Source organism: Sturnira hondurensis, unplaced genomic scaffold (genome assembly GCF_014824575.4).
Source record: "Sturnira hondurensis isolate 20B ecotype Veracruz unplaced genomic scaffold, ASM1482457v3 Scaffold0004136, whole genome shotgun sequence".
Lineage (NCBI taxonomy): Eukaryota > Metazoa > Chordata > Mammalia > Chiroptera > Phyllostomidae > Sturnira > Sturnira hondurensis.
The window spans coordinates 20,949,472-20,971,651 of NW_028076767.1; the positions used below are offsets into that span (position 1 = coordinate 20,949,472).

General features: G+C 50.9%; 2 protein-coding genes across 4 annotated transcripts; one reads left to right on the forward strand and one right to left on the reverse strand.

The window, feature by feature from the left end:
- Positions 1–3,222: 3,222 nt before the first annotated feature.
- Positions 3,223–5,851, reverse strand: CUNH20orf173 (chromosome unknown C20orf173 homolog). Of its 2 annotated transcripts, none has more exons than XR_005066223.1 (4): positions 5,091–5,462; positions 4,847–5,009; positions 4,657–4,708; positions 3,223–3,951 (listed from the first exon to the last, which is right to left on the reverse strand). XR_005066223.1 is itself a non-coding variant. In XM_037044709.1 (4 exons), the coding sequence occupies exons 1-3, from the start codon at positions 5,802–5,804 to the stop codon at positions 4,682–4,684; spliced, it is 756 nt and encodes a 251-aa protein (XP_036900604.1). In that variant the 5' UTR covers positions 5,805–5,851; the 3' UTR covers positions 3,223–3,951; positions 4,657–4,681. The 2 variants fall into 2 exon arrangements, 1 of the variants encoding a protein (XP_036900604.1); XM_037044709.1 differs by adding an exon at positions 5,493–5,851 and having other exon boundaries at positions 4,847–5,263.
- A 3,738-nt stretch (positions 5,852–9,589) lies between these two features.
- ERGIC3 (ERGIC and golgi 3) lies at positions 9,590–21,837 on the forward strand. Of its 2 annotated transcripts, XM_037043944.1 has the most exons (14): positions 9,590–9,734; positions 9,872–9,942; positions 10,053–10,140; positions 10,358–10,477; positions 15,259–15,352; positions 16,180–16,345; positions 16,487–16,544; positions 18,721–18,735; positions 19,420–19,451; positions 20,261–20,357; positions 20,427–20,491; positions 21,187–21,323; positions 21,397–21,452; positions 21,641–21,837. In XM_037043944.1, the coding sequence occupies exons 1-14, from the start codon at positions 9,647–9,649 to the stop codon at positions 21,718–21,720; spliced, it is 1,167 nt and encodes a 388-aa protein (XP_036899839.1). In that variant the 5' UTR covers positions 9,590–9,646; the 3' UTR covers positions 21,721–21,837. The 2 variants fall into 2 exon arrangements, with proteins under 2 accessions (XP_036899839.1, XP_036899841.1); XM_037043946.1 differs by lacking the exon at positions 18,721–18,735 and having other exon boundaries at positions 9,591–9,734.
- Positions 21,838–22,180: the final 343 nt, after the last annotated feature.

Sequence of the window (22,180 nt, forward strand, 5' to 3'; positions counted from 1 at the left end):
ATTTCCTTCGGATATCTAGCCACAAGTGGAATTGCTGGGTCATGTGGTAGATAACAGGGTAGCTCTACGTTTAATGTTTTGAGAAATCCCCCTACTGTTTTCCACAGTGGCTGCACCGATTTACGACATTGCCCAAGGGCTCCCTATTCCCCACGTCCTTGCCGGCACTTGCTGTCTCTGACCTTTTGGTTAGTAGCTGATCTAACTGGGCAAGGTGATAAGTGATGCTGAGCGCCTATTCGTGTTCTCATAGGCCATTTACACGTCTCCTTTGGGAAAATGTCTTTAGTTTCTCTGCTCATTTTTAAATCTAATTGTTCATTTTTTTCTATTGACTTGTACGAGTTCCTTAAATATTTTGGATATTAACCCATTATCATATAACTTGTAAGTATATTCTCCCATTCCTTAGCTCCCCTTTCATTTTGTTGATGGTTTCCTTTGCTGCGCATAAGCTTCTTAGTTTGCTGCTGTCCCACTTTTTTATCTGTTTTTGTTGTCTTTGAGAATTGGCTAGTATTACAGTTTAAAAAAAAGAAACGACTATTACCCTAGCATGCAACTTTATTTGGTGAGTTCGCGCATACCTGAACTTGTCAAGTCTTCCACATCTAAAATTAAATTCTAATTCCTATAATTTTTATAGTGATAAAAACACACAAGAAAATGTACCAGGCCTAACCATTTTTAAGTGTGCAGTTCAGTAGCACTAAGCAGATTCGCATTGCTGTGAACCAGGACCCCAGAACTTTTTCATCTTGCAAAGCAGAGAGACCGTCCCACTAAACGATGGCTCCCACCCCCTCTCGCTTGGCCCCTAGGGCCCACCATCAATCACGCTTTCCGTCCCCATCAGTTCGACTGCCCCCAAGAGGAATCACACAGTATTCGTCTCTTTGTGTCTGGCTTATTCCACTTAGCGTAATGTCCCTCGTGCTTCCTCTACGTTGCAGCATGTGGCCGGATTTCCTTCCTTATTATGACTTTAAATTTTATTAAGCATTAAATATATAAGATAGCAAAGAAACAAATATCCACGTATCCACGTTAATGAATAGAACATCATTAATATCATTAAAAACCCTGGTGCTCCTTCTTCCCTGCCAGATGTTAATTAACACTGTTGGGAATGTTGTGCTTATTATTCCCTTGACTTTTTCTTTTTTACAGATCTATGCACAGCCAAACAGTGTATTATTTAATCTTGTATGCATGTACTGTTATAGTTGTAATCGTACTACATGCATTTGTGTGTTGCTCCTTTTTTTAATGGAGGTGAAGTTCCCATAACATACAATGAACCATTTCAGAGTACAAGTTCGTGGCATTTCGTTTACCCACAATGTTGTGTGGTCACCAGGCCTCTCTACACTCAACACTTTTAAAAAACATCCTGTACTCATCAAATAATCACTGTACTCATCAAATAATCAATCACTCGCCATTCTCTTCTGCCCCAACCCCTGGTAATCCTAATCTGCTATTTCTATGAATTTGCCTTTTCTGGATAGGTCGTATAAAAGAAATCATATAGCCCTGGCTGCTGTGATTCAGTGGATTGGGTGCCGGCCTGCAAACCAAAAGGTCACTGGTTCAATTCCCAGTCAGGGCACGTGCCTGGGTTGCAGGCCAGGTCCATACTTGGGGGTGTGTGAGAGGCAAGTGATTGATGGATCTCTTACACATCAGGGTTTCTTTCCCTCTTTCTCCTTCCCTTCCCTCCTCTCTAAAAATAAGTAAATAAAATCTTTTAAAAAAGGAATCATATAATATGTGCTCTTTTGTACCTGGCTACTTTCACTAAACAAGGTTTTTGAAGTTCATCTAACTTGCCACGGATAGTGATATTCTGCTCCTTTCTAAAAACATTTTTTATCCTCATCCAAGGACACCCTTATCAATTTTAGAGAGAGGGGAAGGGAGGGAGAGAGAGAGAAACATTTATCAGCCACCTGTTGTACACACCCCTATTGGGACTAAACCCTCAACCTAGGCAAGTGCCCTGGCCAAAAACAAAGCCCGCAACCCTGTAGCTTACAGGACCATGCTCTGACCAACCCAGCCACGCTGGCCAGGGGTACTCGGCTCCTTTAATGGCTGAATAATATTCCATTGTATAGAGAGACCACAGTGTGTTTATCCACTCATCCATTGACAGACATTTGGACTGTTTCCTCCATTTGGCTGTTACGAATAATGCTGCTGTAAGTATTTGTGTACAAGTGTCTGTGGAGACATACGTTTCCATTTCTCTTGGGCGTCTACCTAAAACTGGAATTGCTGGCCCATACAGCAGTTGTGTGTGTAACTTTCTGGGGACTGCCTAACTGTTCCCCACGACAATAAGGCAATGAGTTGCTGCCCACGGAACTCGTGGGCCTCGCCACATACTCACCCAACACACGGCACTGCTGGAGAGCTCTGAAGGCCTGTGAAGATAGTAGTTTTGCCTCCATTTCTAGTAAAATAATGAAAACTCTCCTACAATAATCCAGAACTGCTGATCCAAGCATAGCATTAAAATGTTTTAAAGATTTTGTTTATTATTTATTTTTAGAGAGAGGGGAAGGGAGGGAGAAAGAGAGGGAGAGAAACATCAGTGTATGGTTGCCTCTCACATGGCCCCCACTGGAGACCTGGCCCGCAACCCAGGCATATGCCCTGACTGGGAATTGAACCGGCGACCCTTTGGTTCACAGCCTGTGCTCAGTTCCCTGAGCTACACCAGCCAGGGCTAAATTTTTTAAATTGTATGTATTTTTGAATATAGAGTATGGGTCTGTGGTACACAGTCCAACAGGTGCAAACAGTATACAAAAGAAACAACCCGCCCACCCCCTGGTTCTCTACCTAGCCAGTCTCCTCCCTGGAGGCAACTACTTACTATTCCTAATGTCTTGCATATCCTTTCTGAGTTAGTTGTAAAGTTTATAAGCATATATATACTGTTTTTAATAAAAAAAATATTTTAAATGTCGAGCAGAGAAAAAAACCAGGAATTCCCCAGATGCCAGAAATAGAAATAAATGAAAACCAGCATGGGCCCAGTTCAGTGGACTGAGTACTAGCCTGTGAACTGAGGGGTCGCTGGTTCAATTCCCTGATTCCCTGTCCGGGCGCATGCTTCCATTGCAGGCAGGGTTCCCAGTTATCAGCATGCGGGAGGTGGCCAATAGATGTTTCTCTCCTTCTCTTTCTCCCTCCCTTCCCCTCTCAGAAGGAGGGAAGGAAGGAAGAAAGGGAGGGAGGGAGGGAGGGAGGGAGGGAGGGAGGGAGCGGAGCCCTTGAGCTGCCTTAGTGGCTGCCTGGGAATTCAGGAGTTCAGGGCCCATGTGGGCAGAGGAGCCTGAGCCCAGGGGAGGCAGAGAATTGGAATGGAGGCCCCTGACAAAACACTCAACCTCCAGTGAATAGCTGAGCTAAAAAAAATTCACCCTCCAGCATAGGATGAAGTAAGGAGGCTCATTTCTTTTATGCTGTGGCTCAGTTCTTTATCCAAGAACCAAGTCTGGGCCTAAATTTACACCATTTGCATGATCCAGGGACTCAGGCAGAGAAGCCATGGAAATATCGCCCCTGAGATCAGGAAGTCAAGTCAGGCCCTTCCTCCCCTGACACTGTCCTCACAGGTAAGAGAATCCGACCAGGATTTTATTCAGTACCCGACTGATGTCCACACAATTTCCTCTTGCCCTTCACCCCTGAAAGTGCTCATAGTTCTACTGTTGCTGCTAAAATCTCAAGACTCTCCTGCTCTCAGGACCAAAGGACTAGGACTTGTGTGGACCGGCAGGGCAGGGCATCGCATGTGGATGGTGAGCTTGCCCACCACGCCCTCTTGCTGACTTCGATTTCTGCTTCTGTGCTAGGTGGTACCTCCACAGGGTTGTTGTTCTGATGAACATCCTCTCACTTTCCTTGCTTCTCTGATCCAAATCCAAAAGGGGCATCCTGGTGAATGAGAGAGAAATGCATGTGTTAACAAAGGAATCCTGCCCCTGTCTAACCTCCCCTCATTCAACCCCTCATTCAACATCGGATGTGAAAAAGAAAAGCCATCAAGTGTGACAGGCGGCCTCCTGGAGCTGGGAGGAGAATAAGGCTCACTTTCTCCAGGGAAGACAGACTGTGAAGGCAGGGAATGATCCCAGAGCCCCAAAAATCGAGCATCAGGAGCATCAGTTAGTGGCTCCTCCTCTTATTAGAGAAAGAGAGAGGATTCCCCCGGGAGACAAGAGAAGGGCATTCCAGGCAGAGGGAACAGTGAGTGAGAAGGCACAGGCAGCTGGTGTGTTGGGGAAATACCAACAAACCCAGCGTGTGAGTCTGGGAGAGAGGAGGGGAGAGAAAGGGTCAGATCATGCAGGGTCTTGAAAACCAGGTGGAAATTTTTAGGGTCTATGCTGAAGGCATAGGGGAGAGGCATTTTAGGTGGGGAAAGAATAAGACGCTGAGCTGGGTCATAGATGGATAAGGCACAGAACAGATCCATGAGCCCCAGGGATGGATGCTGACTCTGGTTATCCAGCCTGCTGCTCTGGCTGTACCTGAGGAAGGTATAGCTGATCACCAGGACCTGGGAAGAAGGGCAAGGGGTCCTACCTGAGGCCCTTCCCATAGCAGCCCACAGGCATACACTCCTTCCTATCCCCTTACCTTTTCTTTGCTATCTTCCATTTCACTAGGGAACTAGGTCATCTTCCAAAATCTAAGAAAGAATTAGGAGGTCGGGGGATTGTCAGCAGCCCCTGAGACCTGGGAATGTCCTGCAGCTGCCCTCAACAGGTTATCCTACAGTGGCCTCCCCACCCCCATGCGAAGAATGTCTGAGTTCCCAGACCATCACCTCCTGACTCAGAGCATCTGAAGTCCATGCCAGACCAGAGAGCTTCAGGAGAAGCAGCAGCAGCTGTCTCCAGGAACCCTGGGCCCCGGCATTCCTACCGCAGGTGAAGCCCGTGCTTTGGTTCCCTACTGTCTTGAAGCGCGGGACAGGGGCCGGTTTCACCCTGGGAAGGAGAACAGAAACTGGCACAACTCTGGGGACAGGTCTGGGTCTTCCCGCACCCCGCCTTCGCCTTAGCACCCACCTGAAGACTGTGGTGACGCTGTTGCTGAGGCCAGAAGCCCTTTGAAAGACCTTCAAGTTCCCCACTAGCACACAAGACCCACAATACAGATCATTATACCTCACTGAGGGTCTGGGAATCACCTTGAACAGCTTCTCCCACACTTTGCCCAGCTCGCTTGCAGAGCTCATGCCCTGGGAACAGCCAGAGGGAGGAGATTGAGGGCTAGGACCAGGTATCAACTCCCAGTGGGAGGAAAGCAGACCCAGGTGGGTGAAAACCCCACCCAGAGGTCAGGGGCTGAGGCTCTGAAGATGGGAGGTGCACTAAGTCAGGGCCAAGGACGGGGGTTGGGCCGGATGTGGGAGATGGGCTAGGCCTGGGAAGAATGGGGAGGGGCTAGGCCCAGTGTTGCCCACTGACCAACCACCAGAACACAGCATCCGGGGTCACAGACTCTGTTGTCCTCATCAGGGACCCCGTCGTCTTCTCATGGCATGCATCAAAGCAATTTGCTTCTCTAACTGTGTGGTGGCACAGGGAGTAGTTGAGGGTCCCAGCTGGGCTGCCACACTTCTTGAACTTGAACCAAAAGCAGTTGCCACACCACGGTACCAAGTACGTCAGCTTTTCCTGGGGTGCCGATTCAGGTTTCCGATCCAGGCAGCGGATCCTCAGACACAAGAGGAGCACCGAGAAGACCCAGAGGACAAGAATCGGCCACACATACTTCATGTCTGCCCCGGGCGATGGCTTTCGCGGCAGGCATCAGACCGGCTTCTCTACCTGGGTCCGGGAAAGAAGAGGGTGAGGCCACAACCAGCCACTCAAGCCTCTGTCCTGCTGGCCTCTATGGCTCCCCAGCATCCACCCTCCATCCTCCACACCATACCGCCTCCCAACCCCGCATCTTCTGCCTCCTCTTCCATTTGCTCACCTCCAAATAGGACTCTAACTGAGCCTGGGAGGGAAGGTGCGAGAGCAGAAAGATAATATATGCTGTGTCCTGTATCCTCCCCGCAGGAGGAAAGCTTGGCTGGCAGTGGGGTCCATCCACCACCCACTTATAGCACAGACCTCATCACAGACTGTGTATTGTGACCTCCCGCCCTCAGGCTTCCTGGGCAAAGCTGCCACCCTCTCCTGTCCATCACACACAGGCGGCCTACACAAAGAAAGGGGCCAACTTTGTGTCTTTTTTACTGCCGCATCCCTAAGACTTAGAATCATCGAGGAAACACTAATGGGATGCACAGATAGAGCTAAGAGGGAACCTAAATCCAAATGATGTGTGATGACCCCTCTCCAATTCTGAAACTGGCTCAGGCCTCTCTTCTCTGGGCGCTGTGTCCTGCAGCTCTTTGGATGCCCACTGAGCTGTCCCAGAGACCCTGCACACCACCGAACAAGCCTGAGACTGAGCTGGGATTTCCAGCTCAGTCTTTAAACCAATGCCTTCCCAAGACTTCTCTGTCCTTAAGCAGTCCCGCCATCCACCCATTTGCTGAAGCCGGAAGCCCATATGCTATCCCCGATTCCTCCCTCTCTTAGAATTTCCAAATCCATTTTTGAATCCATTTGCTTCTATCTCCAAACTGCTTTCTTCTCTTCATCTCTACTCACACCCCCTTAATTCAAGGGAGGAAAGGTCAGAAACCATTTTATTATGTTTTTAAATCAAAAGTTTTCTTCCATGGGATGAGAATAGTAAAGCAGTTCATCTTAACTAGTGGCAATATGCACTGGGTATTTTATAACTCTTAAAACAATTCACCAAAGCCCTGGCTGGTGTAGCTCAGTAGACTGAGCACAGGCCTGCGAACCAGAGGATCGCGGTTTGATTCCCAGTCAGGGCACATGCCTGGGTTGCAGGCCAGTTCCCTGCAGGCCAACTCCCAGCAGGGGACGCACAAAAGGCAACCATACATTGAAGTTTCTCTCCCTCTCTCCTTCCCCTCTAAAGGTAAATAAATAAATAAAATCTTTTTAAAAAATTCACCAGAAACTGAGTAAGGTCTGTAGTCCAGGTAATTGGATTGTACCCACGTCAGTTGCCTGGTTTGAAATCAAATTACCAAATTACTATCAGTACTATGTGGTAAGAGAAACTGTGTGATGGGTACATGGGACCTCCCTTTGCTATTTTTGCAATGTCTTATGGCCTATAGTGACTTCAAAATAAAAAGATTTTTAAAAGCATCTAGAAAAAGATGCATAGTGAGCTTCAGTGCTGTTTTATGTCAATAGATATAACTTTTCTTTTACTTGTAAAAAAAAGTAAAACACTCAAAAACATTACCATTTTAACCATTTTAAAGTGTGCCATTCAGCAGCAAGACATTCCCAGTGTTGTGCAGCCATCACCACCGTGCAGTTCCAGAACACAGTCATCGGCCCAGAAGGAACCCCATACCCATTAAGCAGCCATTCCCCGTCTTCCTCTTCCCTAGCCCCTGGAAGGGGAGGGGGAGGGGAAGGGAATGTTTCCAGGTGGTGTCAATGCTGCTGGTCCGGGGGAGATCCACTGCCTTCCCTTAACATATTCAGCCAGTAAGGGTTTTACAGAGAAATACTGATTCCTTTATTAAAATGGAAGCTCATATCCAAATTATACTTGTCCTTTCGAGAAGAGGGACTTAGAATGTTTTCCTTCCACAGCCTGCAACAGCTTCCTAACTGGTATCTCAGCTTCTGTTTTATCCATTTCCTCATCCATTCTTCATCCAGTTGACTGGCATGATCTTAAACTAATTTCCTGCTTGGACCCTTAAAATGGCATCCCATTGCACTCAGAACGCAATCCGAAACCCTCACTCCTCTCACACTTTCCAGCTGTTCTGGCTTTTTCCTGTTCCTAGAACTTTCCAAGTTCCACCTTGTCCCAGGGGCTTTGCATTCGCAGTTCTACTTCTCAGAACGCGTCTCTCCCTCCCACTCGTACCCTCAGCACTTCACCTCCCTCGTTCCTTCCCTTTCTTCAAGTCTTATTTTAAATGTCACTCATTGGGGGTTCCTTCCATGACCCCTGGATTACTGAAGTCCCTAAGAAACTCTCTTTTTTTAAAGATTTTATTTATTTATCTTCTGAGGGGAAGGGAAGGAGAGAGGGAGAGAACTATCAATGTATGATCCCCTGCTGGGAACTGGGAACTGGCCTGCAACCCAGGCATGTGCCCTGACTGGGAATCGAACCGTGATCCTGTGGTTCACAGGATCCACTGAGCTACACCAGCCAGGGCCCTAAGAAACTCCCTTAATCGGGCCCTGAGACCCCTGACACGACCTTATTCACCATGCTACAAATATGTATTAAAGGAGTGAAGGAGTCAGTCATTTAGTCTGGAGCCGCACTGGGGAGGGAGGGCTTTCAAGACAAACATGGATGGGCGCAGGGTGGACACAGGTCAGAAAGAACAATTTCTGCTAAGGTTACCCCTGGGAATCCATCTGAGAATAAATGCCTCTTGCACTTGGTGGTGGCAGCTGATGCATGGAAAAGACCCAGCTCTGGAAGCAGAAAAAAATAGGCCTTGAATCCTAGCTTGGCTCCATTAACTAACCCTACAACCTTGGGCAAAGTCAATTCACCGCTTGGCTTCCCCAGGGTTATTCTGATGGTAAAATGAATGGATTACAGCACTTAGCATATTGTCAGGTCTCCATTAATGATAGTCCTTTCCCCTTCCCTAGCAAACTGAAGCCTGTGGAAGGGGGACTCTGGCCTTGCTCAGCCTCTCCCCAGACTGCCACAAGGCACCCAGCTCCAGTGTCCCTCCTCCTCTTCCTGGAAGCCTTCTCTAACCTAGCACGTCAGTCACCACTACAGACGCCTCTCACCCAAGTCCTGGGCTTACATCACTGAAAAGATTTGGGCCATGCACCACCATGAGCCATGCTCAGAACTGGTGCTGTTGAGTAAAATCAGCCCCAAGGTCCTGGCTCCGACGGGTCTTTTGAGGTACAGAAGAAACAGGTTGGAATCAGGCCCTGCCATTAACGGGCTGGGATGTAGCCGCAAGTTACCTAGCTACTCCAGGCCTGTTTCTCCTCCAGAAAATGGATGTCAAACCTACCTCCTACAGCGATGACTCTCAAACTGAAACCTGGGAGCCACACCTACAGGTTCTGACTCAGCAGGTCTGTGTTGGGGCCCGATAATTTTCATTTCTAATCCGTTTCCAGATAATAATGAGGCTGCTGGTTGGGGACATTTTGAAAACCACTGTTCTAGGAAGTTCCAAGTTGTTCCGAGAGTCTGATGTGAAACTCTTGGCGATGTTCCCAGCATAAGCTGGGCAAGAGAGTGCTGCTATTGCTGTCTGTACCCCGCAGAGACCTCCTCCGGGCACCCTGGTCCACAGAAGACCACCCTGACTGAGGAAGCACTTGCCAGACAAGGACACCTGTACTACCTAAGGGACCGACAGTCTGAGAAAGAATGCGGGTGAGGAGGGGTGGAGCCGAGCGTGAGCCTTGCTGCGCCTGCGTGCAGAGAGTGGGGCGGGACTCAAGCTCCGGGCCGGAAGCTGGAGGCTGCAGGGGCGGGCCGGCTGGCATCCGCTTTCCGGCTGGTCCCCATGGAGGCGCTGGGGAAGCTGAAGCAGTTCGATGCCTACCCTAAGACTCTAGAGGACTTCCGGGTCAAGACCTGTGGGGGCGCCACGGGTATGCAGTAGCGGGGCGGGGGCCTCGGGGAGAGGGGTGTCCTGGAGTTTGGCCGGGGCTCCTGCACTCTGCCCGGCCTGCCAGGGGCAGGGAGAGATGAGCAGAGGCCATTCTGACCCTCGCTCCCTGCCCTGCAGTGACCATTATCAGCGGCCTTCTCATGCTGCTGTTGTTCCTGTCCGAGCTGCAGTATTACCTAACCACAGAGGTAAGGGGCGGGGCCGAGTACGTTTGCAGGCCTTGACATTATAGGAAGAGCATCTTTAGGAATGGGAATGGGGCATGGGGCCAAATCTTACTGAGGTAGTACTGCCCCAGGTGCATCCTGAACTCTACGTGGACAAGTCACGGGGAGATAAACTGAAGATCAACATCGATGTATTTTTTCCGCGTATGCCTTGTGCCTGTGAGTACCTCCCCCAGGGTGGGAGTTGCAAGTCCCAGGGTTCTCAGGTCAGCTTCCAGATTTACACTTCCAGCTTGAGGTTCTGGACTGGAGCTCAGGACAACCCCTTCCCCTAACCCATTGCTAGCCCAAGACAGGCCCAGCATCCCCTACTCTCCAAAACCCAGATTCCCTTGCCCCGAGACTCTCAGTAGCTTACCTGGCTTCCTGCTTCCAGATCTGAGCATTGATGCCATGGATGTAGCTGGTGAACAGCAGCTAGATGTGGAACACAACCTGTTCAAGCAACGGCTGGATAAGGATGGCATTCCCGTGAGCTCAGAGGCAGAACGTCATGGTAACTGGGGGAGGGGGCCTGATCTCAGATCCCAGAAGCTGGAGGTGCCTAAGCCCTATGTCTGGCAAGTGGGTTGTGGCTGGCCTCGTGACCAGTGAAGCAACTAAGAAGCAACTAAGACCCAGAGAGGTCAAATGGCTTGCCCACGGTCTCTCTGCGATTAATCATAGAGGCCTGAAATCCAGGCTCCTAGCCTCTGTATGTTGAGAAGAATACTCTTACCTGGCTATCATTCTCAGATGTTCCCAATCCTTGCATGTTGTGGTTTGAGCAACAAAAGTTTGAGGATGGGTCCTGTTGCCTCGGCAGACTTCCTGTAGATGGACACAAGCTTCTCTGAGTGTTTGCTTTCCCATCCTGTTGGCTGAATTCAGCCCTTAATGCTCTTTTCTTTTGGAATGTAGGGTGGCTTAAGGTTAAGAGTTCATATTCTTGAGTTAGATTACTGGAGTTCAGATGTAGATCTGTGTCTTTCGGTCTATGCCCTCAGCTATAAAGTGGTGGTAAACAGTGTTTCCCACCACCACCTGGAATTATAGGATTGATTGAAGTAATGTGTGTATAATGCCTAGTACAGAGTGGTTGTTCACTTTTAGTTTCTCCGCTTTCTCTCTAGGCAGCCACCCAATGTCTTCATTAACTGTTTTCCACCATACAAAACGCTCCTCAAAGCCATGATTTTTCATACCATAGGGATTGCTCTGTTGGTGAGCTTTATCCTTCATTCATTCAATAGATACATGTTGAACACTAGTAAAACCATTAGGATTGGATGTGAGGTCCAGAGAGCAGTCAAGGCTTTGATTCCAAAGCTTTCGGCCTGGGCAAATAGATGAATTGAGGTAAGAATGACCAGAGAGGGGGAGGATTTTTTTCGGGTTGTATGGGAGAGGCAGGGGAAAATTATGTATCCACTACTGTGGAACAAATTACCCTAAAAGTTAGTGACTTAGAACAACAGACTAAGCCACTGGTTCTGGTTTAGGGTCTCAGGAGATTGGAGTGAAGCTGTTGGCTGGGCCTGCGGTCATCTGAAGGCCTGACTGAGGCTGGAGGAGCTGCATCTGAAAGGGCTCACACATCTGGTTGTGGCCAGGGTGTCTCCGTGGGCCCCTCGGTAGGGCTGCCGTGTGTCCTCACAGCTTGGCAGCTGGCTTCCCCCTGTTCAAGTGATCTAGGAGAGAGGGGAAAACCACAATTTCTTTTACGACCTAGCCTCCAAAGTTGCGCACCATCGTTTCTGCAATATACTAGGGGTTGCACAGGTCAGCCCTATTCATTGTGGAAGGGGAATACATAAGGATGTGACTTCCAGGAGATGGGCATCATCTTGGAGAATGGTGCCTGGGGGGGTGTCAGGATTTGGGGAGAAATTTCAGGTTTGAGGCATGTTAAATTTGGGGTGTCCATTGTATACCCTACTGATATGAAGGAGGCAATTAGATGTACTGGTCTAGACTTTGGGGGGAAGGCTAGAGAAATAGGTGTAGGAGTTATCAGTATATAGATGGCGTTTAAAGCCATTGAACTGAATGACAAACCCTAGGGAGTGGATGTGGGTAGAGGAGAGGTCTGGGATGGTCATCCAAGCCCCTCCAATATTTAGAAGTCAGGAAATGAGGGCCTAGGAAGGAAGATTGAGAAGGATTAGCCATTAAGGTGGAAGAGAGCCAAGAGATGTACCAACAGCCAAGAAGAGGAAGAGTTTCAAGGAGAGGGAGTGAGCAACGGTCAAAAGCTACTGATGATCCAGTAAATGAGGCGTGGGAATTGACCATTGCCCTTGGTAACACTGGAGACTTTGAAAGAACTAGTCCTGATACTGTTGGGGATGAAAATCTAATTAAAGAGCAGAAAAGGAAGTGGGTACATCAAGTGTAGGTGACCCTTTCAGGAGTTTTGCTGTAAGAGAGAGCAGAGAAGTAGGTGGGGGCTTGGAGAGAGTGTGGAAGTGGGGGTGAGTTCGGTGGTAAGATGAAGGAAGGTTCCCTTCTTTTCTCTTAGTGGAAGTTGACAGCAAGGTGATTAGCTATGAATGAAGAAAAGGGAATGGACTTTGAAAGTGTGAGGAGAAAGGAAACCATAAATTAGCCATCTCAGAGAATGGGAGAGTGAACTCCTTAGTGAAATGAAATAGGATAGGTATGCCATGCATTTGTAAGGGAGGCACAGGCGAGAAGTAGTCACAGACAGCTGAATTTAACTAGGGTTTGGGTTTTGCCAGACTTGTACTTTGAAGGGAGAGAAGAACTAATGAGTTGTGGTTATGTGCAAGAGAATAATTTCAACAATGGACCGTGGGGTTTATTTTCCAGCTTTGTTCAGATATAGTTGAAATACGTCACTGTGTAAGTTGAAGGTGTGATTCAATATATGTGTATATGGCAAGATGATTACCACAATAAGGCTAGTTGACACACTGTCACCTCACATAGTTATCATTTTTGTGTGTGTGATGAGAATATTCAAGATCTACTCTCTTAGCAATGTTCAGTGAACGTATCCAACACAGTATTGTTCACTGTAGTCACCAGCAGATTCCCAGAGCTCATTCCTTTTGTAACTGGAAGTCTGTGCCTTTGACCAACATCTGCCTGCCCCCGCCACCCCCACCCCCCCAGGCCCTGGCAACCACCAGTCTGCTCTGTGTTCCTATGAGTTTGGCATTTTGGAATCCACCTATAAGTGAGGTCGCACAGTATTTGTCTTTCTCTGTCTGACGTATTTCACTTAGCATAATGTCCTCAAGGTTTTGGCCATGTTATTGCAAATGACAGGATTGTCTTCTTTTTAATGGCTGAATTCTATTCCATGTGTATCACATCACATCTTCTTTATCCAGTCATCTGTTGGTGGACACTTAGCTTGTTTCCATGTCTTAGCTATTCTGATAATACTGCAGTGACCACAGGACGGCAGATAACTCTTTTAGATACTGATTTTATTGGTTTCATTTTGTGTGTGTGTGAATATACACATACACACACAACATATATATGTGTGTGCATGTGTGTGTGTGTATCCAGAATTGGGGTTGCTGGAACATATGGCAGTTCTATTTTATTTTTTTTTCAGTGTTTTTTAAATCTTTTTTAAAAGATTTTTTTATTTATCTTTAGAGGGGAAGGGAAGGAGAGAGGGAGAGAAATATCAATGTATGGTTGCCTGTGGTGCGTCCCCTGGCAGGAACAGGCCTGCAACCCAGGCATGTGCCCTGACTGGGAATCGAAACGCGATTGTCTGGTTCTCAGGCCCACGTTCAATCCACAGAGCCACACCAGCCAGGGCTAAATTTTTTGAGAGGTTCTTATACTGCTTTCCATAGTGGTTACACCAATTTACATTCCCACCAACAGTGTACAGGGGTTCCCTTTCCTCCACATCCTTTCCAAACTTATCTCTTATTTTTTTGTGTTGTTTTTTCTCTTCTGGGATTTTTTTATTGTTGTCTTAGTAGTCATTCTAACAGGTGTGAAGTCATACCTCATGTTTTGATTTGCATTTCCCTGATGATTAATGATGTTAAGCACCTTTTCAAGTACCTCTTAGTGATGTGTATGTCTCCTTTAGAAAATGTCTATTCAAGTCCTTCACCCATTTTTAACTGGATTATTTGGGGGTTTATGCCATTGAGTTATGTGAGTTCCTTGTATTCGGACGTTCACCTCTTATTAGAGATATCATTTGCAAATATTTGCTCCCATGCTGTAGGCTGCCTTTTCATTTTGTTGACTGCGTGTTTCTCTGTGCTGAAGCTTTTAATTTTGTCACAGTCCTACTTGTTTATTTTTCTTTTTGTCGACTGTGCTTTTGGTGTCAAATTCATAAAATTATTGCCAAGACCAATGTCAAGGAGCTTTTCCCCTATGTTCTCTTCTAGGAATTTCATGGTAGCAAGTCTTACATTTAAGTCGTCAGTCCATTTTGAGTTCATTTTTATGAGTGATGTAAGATAGGGGTCCAAGTTCATTATCTGCACATGAATATCCATTCTTCCAGCACTGTTTATTAAAGACACCGTTCTTTCCCCATTTGGACCTTGGAGTTTAAGCAGGGAAGTGAGGGGTGATAGCATTAGTGGTGCCAAAGAATCAGGGTTTTCTGCATACCAGAGATAGTGAGCTCGGAGAATAAGGGTCAGTGCTGGCAGGTTGGAATACTTGCCATTGAATTTTGAACAGTTTGCAGTAATTGCTAATGATGGGCTAGGTGTGAGCGTGGAAATGGATAGCTGGGCTGAGATGACAAAAGAAGAGGACTGTTGGAGGACAGGCAGTCACGGCATTGAATGTTGAATTCAATTATGATGATGTAGTTAGAGGCAGGGAGCAGAGAGTCTGAGAAGTGCCTTGGGAATGCGGTTCAGGGCTCACACTGTGGAGGCAGAGCTGAAGTCTGCCACTTACTCTGTTGCGTTGTGCAAAGTCACTTCTCCTGTCTTAGCCTCAGCGTCTTCTCGAGTACTGTGGGGACAATAACCTCACCTTCACAGAGTCACTGCGAGCATGAAATGTGATGATGTGTGTAAAGTGCGGTGACCTATACCGACATTTAGTATTGACCATGAGTGTTTTCTTATGGTTACTGTGGTTAAAAGAAATAATACATGTGTAGAAGTGCTTAGTGCCTGACATATGGTATGCGCTATGTAAAAATTAACTATTATTATAACTTTTATTATTCCCAAGTCACAGTGCAGAGGGCCTGTGCAGGGCTTGGGAGTGCAGACTTCACTGTGCCTGCGCCCAGCTGACACCCCCACCCCCCCGCCCTCTCCTTAGAGCTCGGGAAAGCGGAGGTGAAGGTGTTCGACCCTAACTCCCTGGACCCTGAGCGCTGTGAGAGCTGCTATGGTGCTGAGACAGAAGACATCAAGTGAGCCGGACCCTGGTGGCGGGGGAAGGGGGGGGAGCAGGGCTCCCGTCAGGGGTTGCGTGTCAGCCATCCTCAGCCTCAGCTGGAGGCAGATGTGGTGGTCGGACCAAGAATTTAGTGCAGGTGGGGTGTGTGCCTCAGTCACTGAGCGTGAGGGACTGAAGCTCTGTGCCCAGGCCCTGCCGGGGGCCGCAGACCTGGAGAAGAGGCTGAAATGGCCCCTACTCTGGCTCAGAGGCACTTCTGGAGTCCAGCTGCCTGGTTCTGCCCACGTGTCCTTGGGCCAAGCCACATAGCCTCTCTCGTGAACAGGGGTGATGATAGCACCTTTCTCATAAGAGTCACATCCAGATTAAGTATTTGTACCTTCTGTGTACAGCCCTGAGGTGGAAGGCCTAGTTCAGATTATTAAGCCCTTGCTATAGAGCAACTACTATTATGTTTCCCAGCCCTGAGTCCTGACCTCTGAGAGGCTCATTCAGCAGGTTGGGGGTGGGTCCTGAGAATATGTATTTTTAAAAATTTGTATCGTGCTAAAATACATGTGGCATAAATTTCACCATCTTGATCATGTACTCATAGCATTCGTCATACAGTCATCCCCACTGCCTGTTTCAAAACTTTTCACTGCCCCAAAGGGAATAGGAATCGGTGTTTTTAACGGTTCTGCAGTCACTGAGGGAACACACTTAGAGAACGTTTGGTGGTCAAGGATGAGGCTCACGGAGGCTCCGCCAGCAGGCAGAACTGCTCCAGCCTGATTTCCCACGGTGCCAGCCCTGTTTCCGCGCCCCTGTGACCCTGTCAGCCCGCCCCCTCCCCTGCAGGTGCTGTAACACCTGTGAGGATGTGCGGGAGGCATATCGCCGCCGAGGCTGGGCCTTCAAGAACCCAGACACGATCGAGCAGTGCCGGCGCGAGGGCTTCAGCCAGAAGATGCAGGAGCAGAAGAACGAGGGCTGCCAGGTGTACGGCTTCCTGGAAGTCAACAAGGTACGGGAGGGGCGGGGCCGGGCAGGGCCAGGCGGGCTGTGGGTTGGCCCCACTCCCCTGGGAATCGAGGGCCTGCCCAGGCCCTCGGGATGAAGGGAAGGGAGGAAACGGCTGGCCAGTGACAGGGAATGTCCCCTACAGGTGGCCGGAAACTTCCACTTTGCTCCCGGGAAGAGCTTCCAGCAGTCCCACGTGCACGGTGAGTGGCCCTTCATCAGCCAGCGGGGTTTAGACCAGGGGACACCCTGGAGAGTCCGAGGCCCCTTCTCCTGCCTGATGCTCTTTGTCTTTGGCCCAGAGCAGACCTTCCTATCGGGTGGCAGTCCGGTGCGACAGCTAAGAGCGCAGGCTGGGGACCCTGACTCCTGGGCTCAGGTTTCAGACCTTCCTGGCTGTGTGAAGCCTTGAGGAAGTTTAACAGTTTTGAGCTTCAGTTTCCTTCTTTACAAAATGGCAGTGATAATCCTTATCTCCCAGGGTATCTGTGCAGCTTCAGAACTGTAGCATTGGCCTGGGGTATGGGAGGCGCCCGTCTGAAACGGGGCGCCCAGGCTCAGACGGCCTGCACGGGAGGCTGTCGGGGAGCTGGGCTGCATCGGCGCACAGGTCTTCCCACTCCCGAGTCACCTCACGTTTGGGCAGTAGTGAACCCTTCTCAGGTTCTTCCGTAAAGCGGGGCCGAAGCTACTAGTACCCACCTCACAGGGGTGAAGAAATGAAATCTATGCTCATTCCTTCCTTCATTCACACGCTAGATATTTAGTAATCAGCCGCTGTGTGCCACGTGCTAGTCCAGGTGCTAAGGATGCAGCAGTGAACAGAACGGAGTCCCTGCCCTTAGAGCATTCCAGTAAAGAAGCAGATGGTAAACAATATGTGACATACGTGGTGTATCAGGTGCCATTAAGTAATATGAACCAAAAAAGGCAGGGGAGATGATGGGGTGAGGGGCCGGGTGAGACCACACATGTGTGCCGTTTTACACGGGGCGGCCGGGAGAGATTCTGAACGCAGGAAGCCCAAAGCTGGTAACAGGAGGAAAGGTAGACTGCTACGCCGGCGCGGGGAGATTGGCAGCTGGGTGACATGGAATCCCCAGGAATTATGACGGGGTCATGTCGGAGAGGGCAGGGGCCCAGGGCCAGGACCATTAAGAAACGGCGTGGGGGGACTGACCTGCGGGGTCCAGGTGGAGCCCTAAGTGACTAAAACACGTAGGGCGAGTTGGTGGAATAGTGTACTGTGAGCCGCAAAGCTGGGGATTTTTTCGGGAAAATCGAGGGACAATGATCTGGAAATGGCATTTAGGAGCAAGGAGAAGGATGGGTATGGGAAATAGTCCCCCGGTACGGGGCCATGAGGGTAATAGCACCTTCAAGGAAGAATCTGGCTGTGGTTGGGACAAGAAGGTGAGGGGTGTTTGTGGAGAATGTGGAGGTTTTGATGACGAGGAGCAGAGCCCGAAGACGGTCTGAGAGGAGGGGAAGTCGGACCCTATTGGGGCATGTACAGAGCCAAGTGGTCACAGTTCCAGGGGGTGAGAGACAGCCTGGCAGTCCTGAACTGCCTGTGACTAAGATGAGCAGGAGTGATGGGCCAGTGGGGGTGAGACCTGCTGGTCTTTAAGGCAGTTAGTGGGGGTGAGGCCAAGTATTGGGGAGGGTCGGGCAGGTGGGTCTGGAGCCCCCTCTTTACTGTGGAGGTGGCTGGGTAAGGGTAGACTCACGGATTGTGGGAAGTCCGCACACTGTTGGCAGAGGGCCTGCAGGCATTCAGGGGTTGGGGGGAGGGTTGCCGAAGGCCGCTGCAGCACCTCTGCTTCCCCACCCACGCTGTGTGAGAGCCAGGGAGCCCAGGACAAAGGGTATTCTGTGCCTTGGAAGGAGATTCAAAGCACAAAGCTAGTGGCCCAAGGCCAGCAGTTTGGCTGAAGTGAAGGTCAGGGAGCTACTTCCTTGTATCCTTCTTGATTTGGGGTTGGGGGAAGGAGAGATTGTAAAGTTTACTGAGTGCTTGTCCACCTTAGATCCTACCTGGTCCTCAGGACAGCCCTGTGCAGAGATCACTGAGGCCCAGAGAGGGCAAGTGACTTGCCCAAGGTCACACAGCTAGAGATGCAGCTGCTTGGGCTCTAGGCCTTTTGTTCTTCCCAGGACACCATACTTCTGCCTCCAACCTGCCTTGCATTCTTGCTGTTCAGGAAAGTGCTCCTTTGGACCTGGGGGAGGCTTGTTAGCTGGGTCCAGACCCTGCTGCTGAGGCAAGAAGATTCCATTCTTCCTTCCTGCCACATATCTTGCTCCATAGCTCTCATTGTGAAGCTCTGAACTTTCTTTCTCTCTCCTTTCTCTCCCCTTCTCTCCCCCATGCTGCAGTACATGCTGTGGAGAGTAAGTGGCCCTGCCCCCCAGGAGGCCAAGTCCCCACATCTGGGGCAGCCTCCCCTCCCAGGATGGGGGGAAGTTTGCATGGGTCTGGGACTGGGGCCTTCTCTGGCCTGGCCACCAGGGATGACTGGGTGAGCTGGGGTTCCTTTCAGCAGGGTCAGGGTCAGATGGCAGGACGAGTTCACTGGGGAACAGGCGGTGCAGGGCAGCCACCAGGGTTTTTTTGGCAGGGGCTCTGAGGGAGGGGGCAGGGGAGTCCAGGAAAGAGCTCAGACAGCATTCTCAGGTCCCGCCTCACTGGGATTCAGTGACTGGCCATCCAGTCTGGTTAACGAGAGACCAAAGTTGGTGGGTTTTGCTTCCTGACCTACAAGCAGAGCCTCGGTGGGGGTGAAGGCCTAGAGTGATGCCCATAGCGCGCTCCCTGTACGTGTCGGTAGAGCTGGGGTCTGTGTTCTTAAGAGCCCCGAGGAGGGCATGGCCTCTCCGCCAGACCCAAGGAAGGCCCTTTCCAGCTGCCCTCAGGCAAGGCCAGGCTGGGGGAATAAGGGGTGGCAGGAAGGGTCAGAGAAGAGCCAGGCAGGTCACACTCCAGAGGGAAGAGTGAGGTGGCCTGAGCAAGGACTCTGACGGAGTCAGGTGGCCAGTCCTGCTCCACCTGATGACATCTTCCCCCTTCTCTCCTAGTCCACGACCTGCAGAGCTTCGGCCTCGACAACGTACGTACCAGATGGAAATCAGAGAGGGCGGGTGGGTGGGAGATGGTTGCTGCCCTCCCTTCTCTGCAGGGACATCCTGGGTTGGGGAGCAGATAAAGAAAAATACACCAGGTTCTGACGGGGGACCGGACTGAGGGCTGAGTCACTGGGGGTGACTTTTGACCTGAGATCTGGGCGGGCTGGAGACAGGAGATGGGGTTGGGTGAGAGCATTCCCCACACGGTCGGGAGGGACTGTGGCGCTTCTCATGAAGCACAGGGCCAGCGTGGGTGGATGAGCCGGAGAAGCTGGTGGACGCCAGGCCACAGGACTCAGGCCGTGCCGGAGAGTCCGCTCTTTGTCCTGAGGGCAGTAGGCGGCTCTCCTCCCACCTTAACCTGGGTCATGACTTAATCAGATGCACAGAGTTTTAAAGATCCCTCCAATGTCTGAGTTTGTCATTAACTAGAACAGGGCAGGGGCTGGGGCTGGGGCCCCTCCAGCCTAGGCTTCCCTGGCTTGAAACCCCAGGGAAAGTGAGCACCTACCACAAAGGGCCCCCGCCCAGGCTGTGTTTGCCTAAAGTATGGATGCAGTGGGAACCTCAGACACTGGGGCCTGCAGACTCTGTGAAGGAGGAGTCCCGGGTCGGGAGAAGGGAGGCCTGTCTCAGATGCTCCCAGACAGGGCCACTCCTGCCCACCCTCATCCCACACATTCGCTCCCAGACCCAGGGGCCCTGTCTGCACCTGTCCGACAGAGCTTTGGGCGGGGTGGGGCCTGCTGGGGGCCTCGAATGCCCTGACCTCGGCCACTGGTGTTGCTTGCAGATCAACATGACCCACTACATCCGGCACCTGTCATTCGGGGAGGACTACCCAGGCATCGTGAACCCCCTGGACCACACCAATGTCACTGCACTTCAAGGTACCAGCCTGGGAGGTAGCCCCCGGCCCCAAAGCCCTGCAGGACACCCATGCCCTCTTCTCCCTGCAGCCTCCATGATGTTCCAGTACTTTGTGAAGGTGGTCCCCACCGTGTACATGAAGCTAGATGGGGAGGTAAGTCTGCGGGGGCTCAGGTACCGTAGACCCTCTCGGTGTCAAGCACTTAAGTCCCTCCAGCCTGGGAGGTGAAGAGCTGCTCTCATTCCCGTGTGCTGGGCGACAGGACGAGGCTCAGAGTGTGTAGGTGCTGTGCCCTCCCAGGCCTCAGGCTGTCAGACAGCAAAGCACTTGCTCTTTTCACTTGCTCGAACCGCTTCCATCTGTTCACCCAGTGCCCACTGTCTGTCCCCCGTGGTCTGCCCTGGGCTGGGGCTAACCCTTCCTGGGCCCCTACTGCTTCTGCTGTGGCCTGTGGAGCAGCACCTCAGTGCACCAGTAGAGTGCTCGGGACTGAGTTTGCAGAGGACGTGAGGCCCAGCCTTGCCAGGAGCTCATGGTGCGGCCTGAAGAGTTGCTTCTCATCCGTGGATCTCCACTGAGAGGGCCCACCAAACGTAGCTGGGAGTTTACCTGGGAGTGGTAAACCTAAGGAGCTGGTGACCGGAGGGGAAGCTGGGGTTGCTAGGCCGCGAGAAGGCATCTGGGCGGTCCCCAGGCCTCACAGTGTCGCTACCAACCCGGGGCCTCGTTTTCTCCTCCACGACATTCAAGGTGCTGTGAAGCACAAGGCAGGAGCCGGGATCAGTGGGGCGGGGGTTGGGAGTCAGGTTGTAGACCTGGCCCCGGCCCGGGTTCCCCTCTTGTCCCAGGTGCTGAGGACAAACCAGTTCTCCGTGACCAGACATGAGAAGGTCGCCAATGGGCTGCTAGGCGACCAGGGGCTTCCCGGAGTCTTCGTGCTGTACGAGCTCTCGCCCATGATGGTGAAGCTGACGGAGAAGCACAGGTGAGGGTGGGGAAGGGAGGGCGCCGGGCCTGGTGGCAGTAGGGGTGCCTGCTGACCCCCTCCGCACTGTCAGGTCCTTCACACACTTCCTCACGGGCGTGTGCGCCATCATCGGGGGCATGTTCACAGGTTAGTGGCTCCGGGGTGTCTGGGGTTGGGGTGTGGTGGGAGTGTAAAGCCTGGATTCCCCCCAGATTTTGGTTGGGGGAGAAGGGGTACGTCAAGGCCAAGGGGAGATGCTGGCTTGGCCAGGAAGGCTCTGGAGGTCAAGCCAAGGGCCCAACTGGGCCAGTGCCAGCCCTTGTCTCTCTCCCCAGTGGCCGGACTCATAGATTCACTCATCTACCACTCGGCACGAGCCATCCAGAAGAAAATTGACCTAGGGAAGACAGTGTAGTTGTCCCCTTCCCCCTTGCTGTTCCCTCGTTCTCCCGTTTCTCTGCCCAACTAACCCTCCCTCCCCCTCCGGAGAGTCCGTCTCAGCCCCAGGTGGATAAACATGTTGATTGTGATAGTGCCGGTCTCTGTGTGGTTCTTGGGTCTGGCCGGAGTCTGGGGATGACCCCTCATTGTAGCCACTTACTGAAGCCAGTCAGGACTGACGGGTCAGGCCAGATGCCCTCTAGGAGCCCCCATGGACACCCTCTGGTTTACAGGGCTCCGTTCAAACCAGACTGATGCCGACCCCACAGTCCTATCCTCAGTCCCTTTCCCACTGTGCTCTGGGGGCCTTCTGGTTTCAGCCTCAGGGCCGAGAGGGACCTTTGTAGGATGAGTCTCCTGGAGCCAGTGTGTCCCCCAGGTTCATGAGGATCCGCCCCAATGTTAGTAACAGAGCCCTGGAAGCAGGCTAGGGC

Coding starts and splice junctions, on each gene's coding strand:
- CUNH20orf173 (XM_037044709.1), bottom strand. CDS start 5,804: ATGAAGTATGTGTGGCCGATTCTTGTCCTCTGGGTCTTCTCGGTGCTC. Junction 5,264..5,492: donor ATGCTGTGTTCTGGTGGTTG/GTCAGTGGGCAA, acceptor GGCTGTTCCCAG/GGCATGAGCTCTGCAAGCGA. Junction 4,709..4,846: donor CAGATGCTCTGAGTCAGGAG/GTGATGGTCTGG, acceptor ATTCTTTCTTAG/ATTTTGGAAGATGACCTAGT.
- ERGIC3 (XM_037043944.1), top strand. CDS start 9,647: ATGGAGGCGCTGGGGAAGCTGAAGCAGTTCGATGCCTACCCTAAGACT. Junction 20,358..20,426: donor CAATGTCACTGCACTTCAAG/GTACCAGCCTGG, acceptor TTCTCCCTGCAG/CCTCCATGATGTTCCAGTAC. Junction 21,324..21,396: donor AAGCTGACGGAGAAGCACAG/GTGAGGGTGGGG, acceptor CCGCACTGTCAG/GTCCTTCACACACTTCCTCA.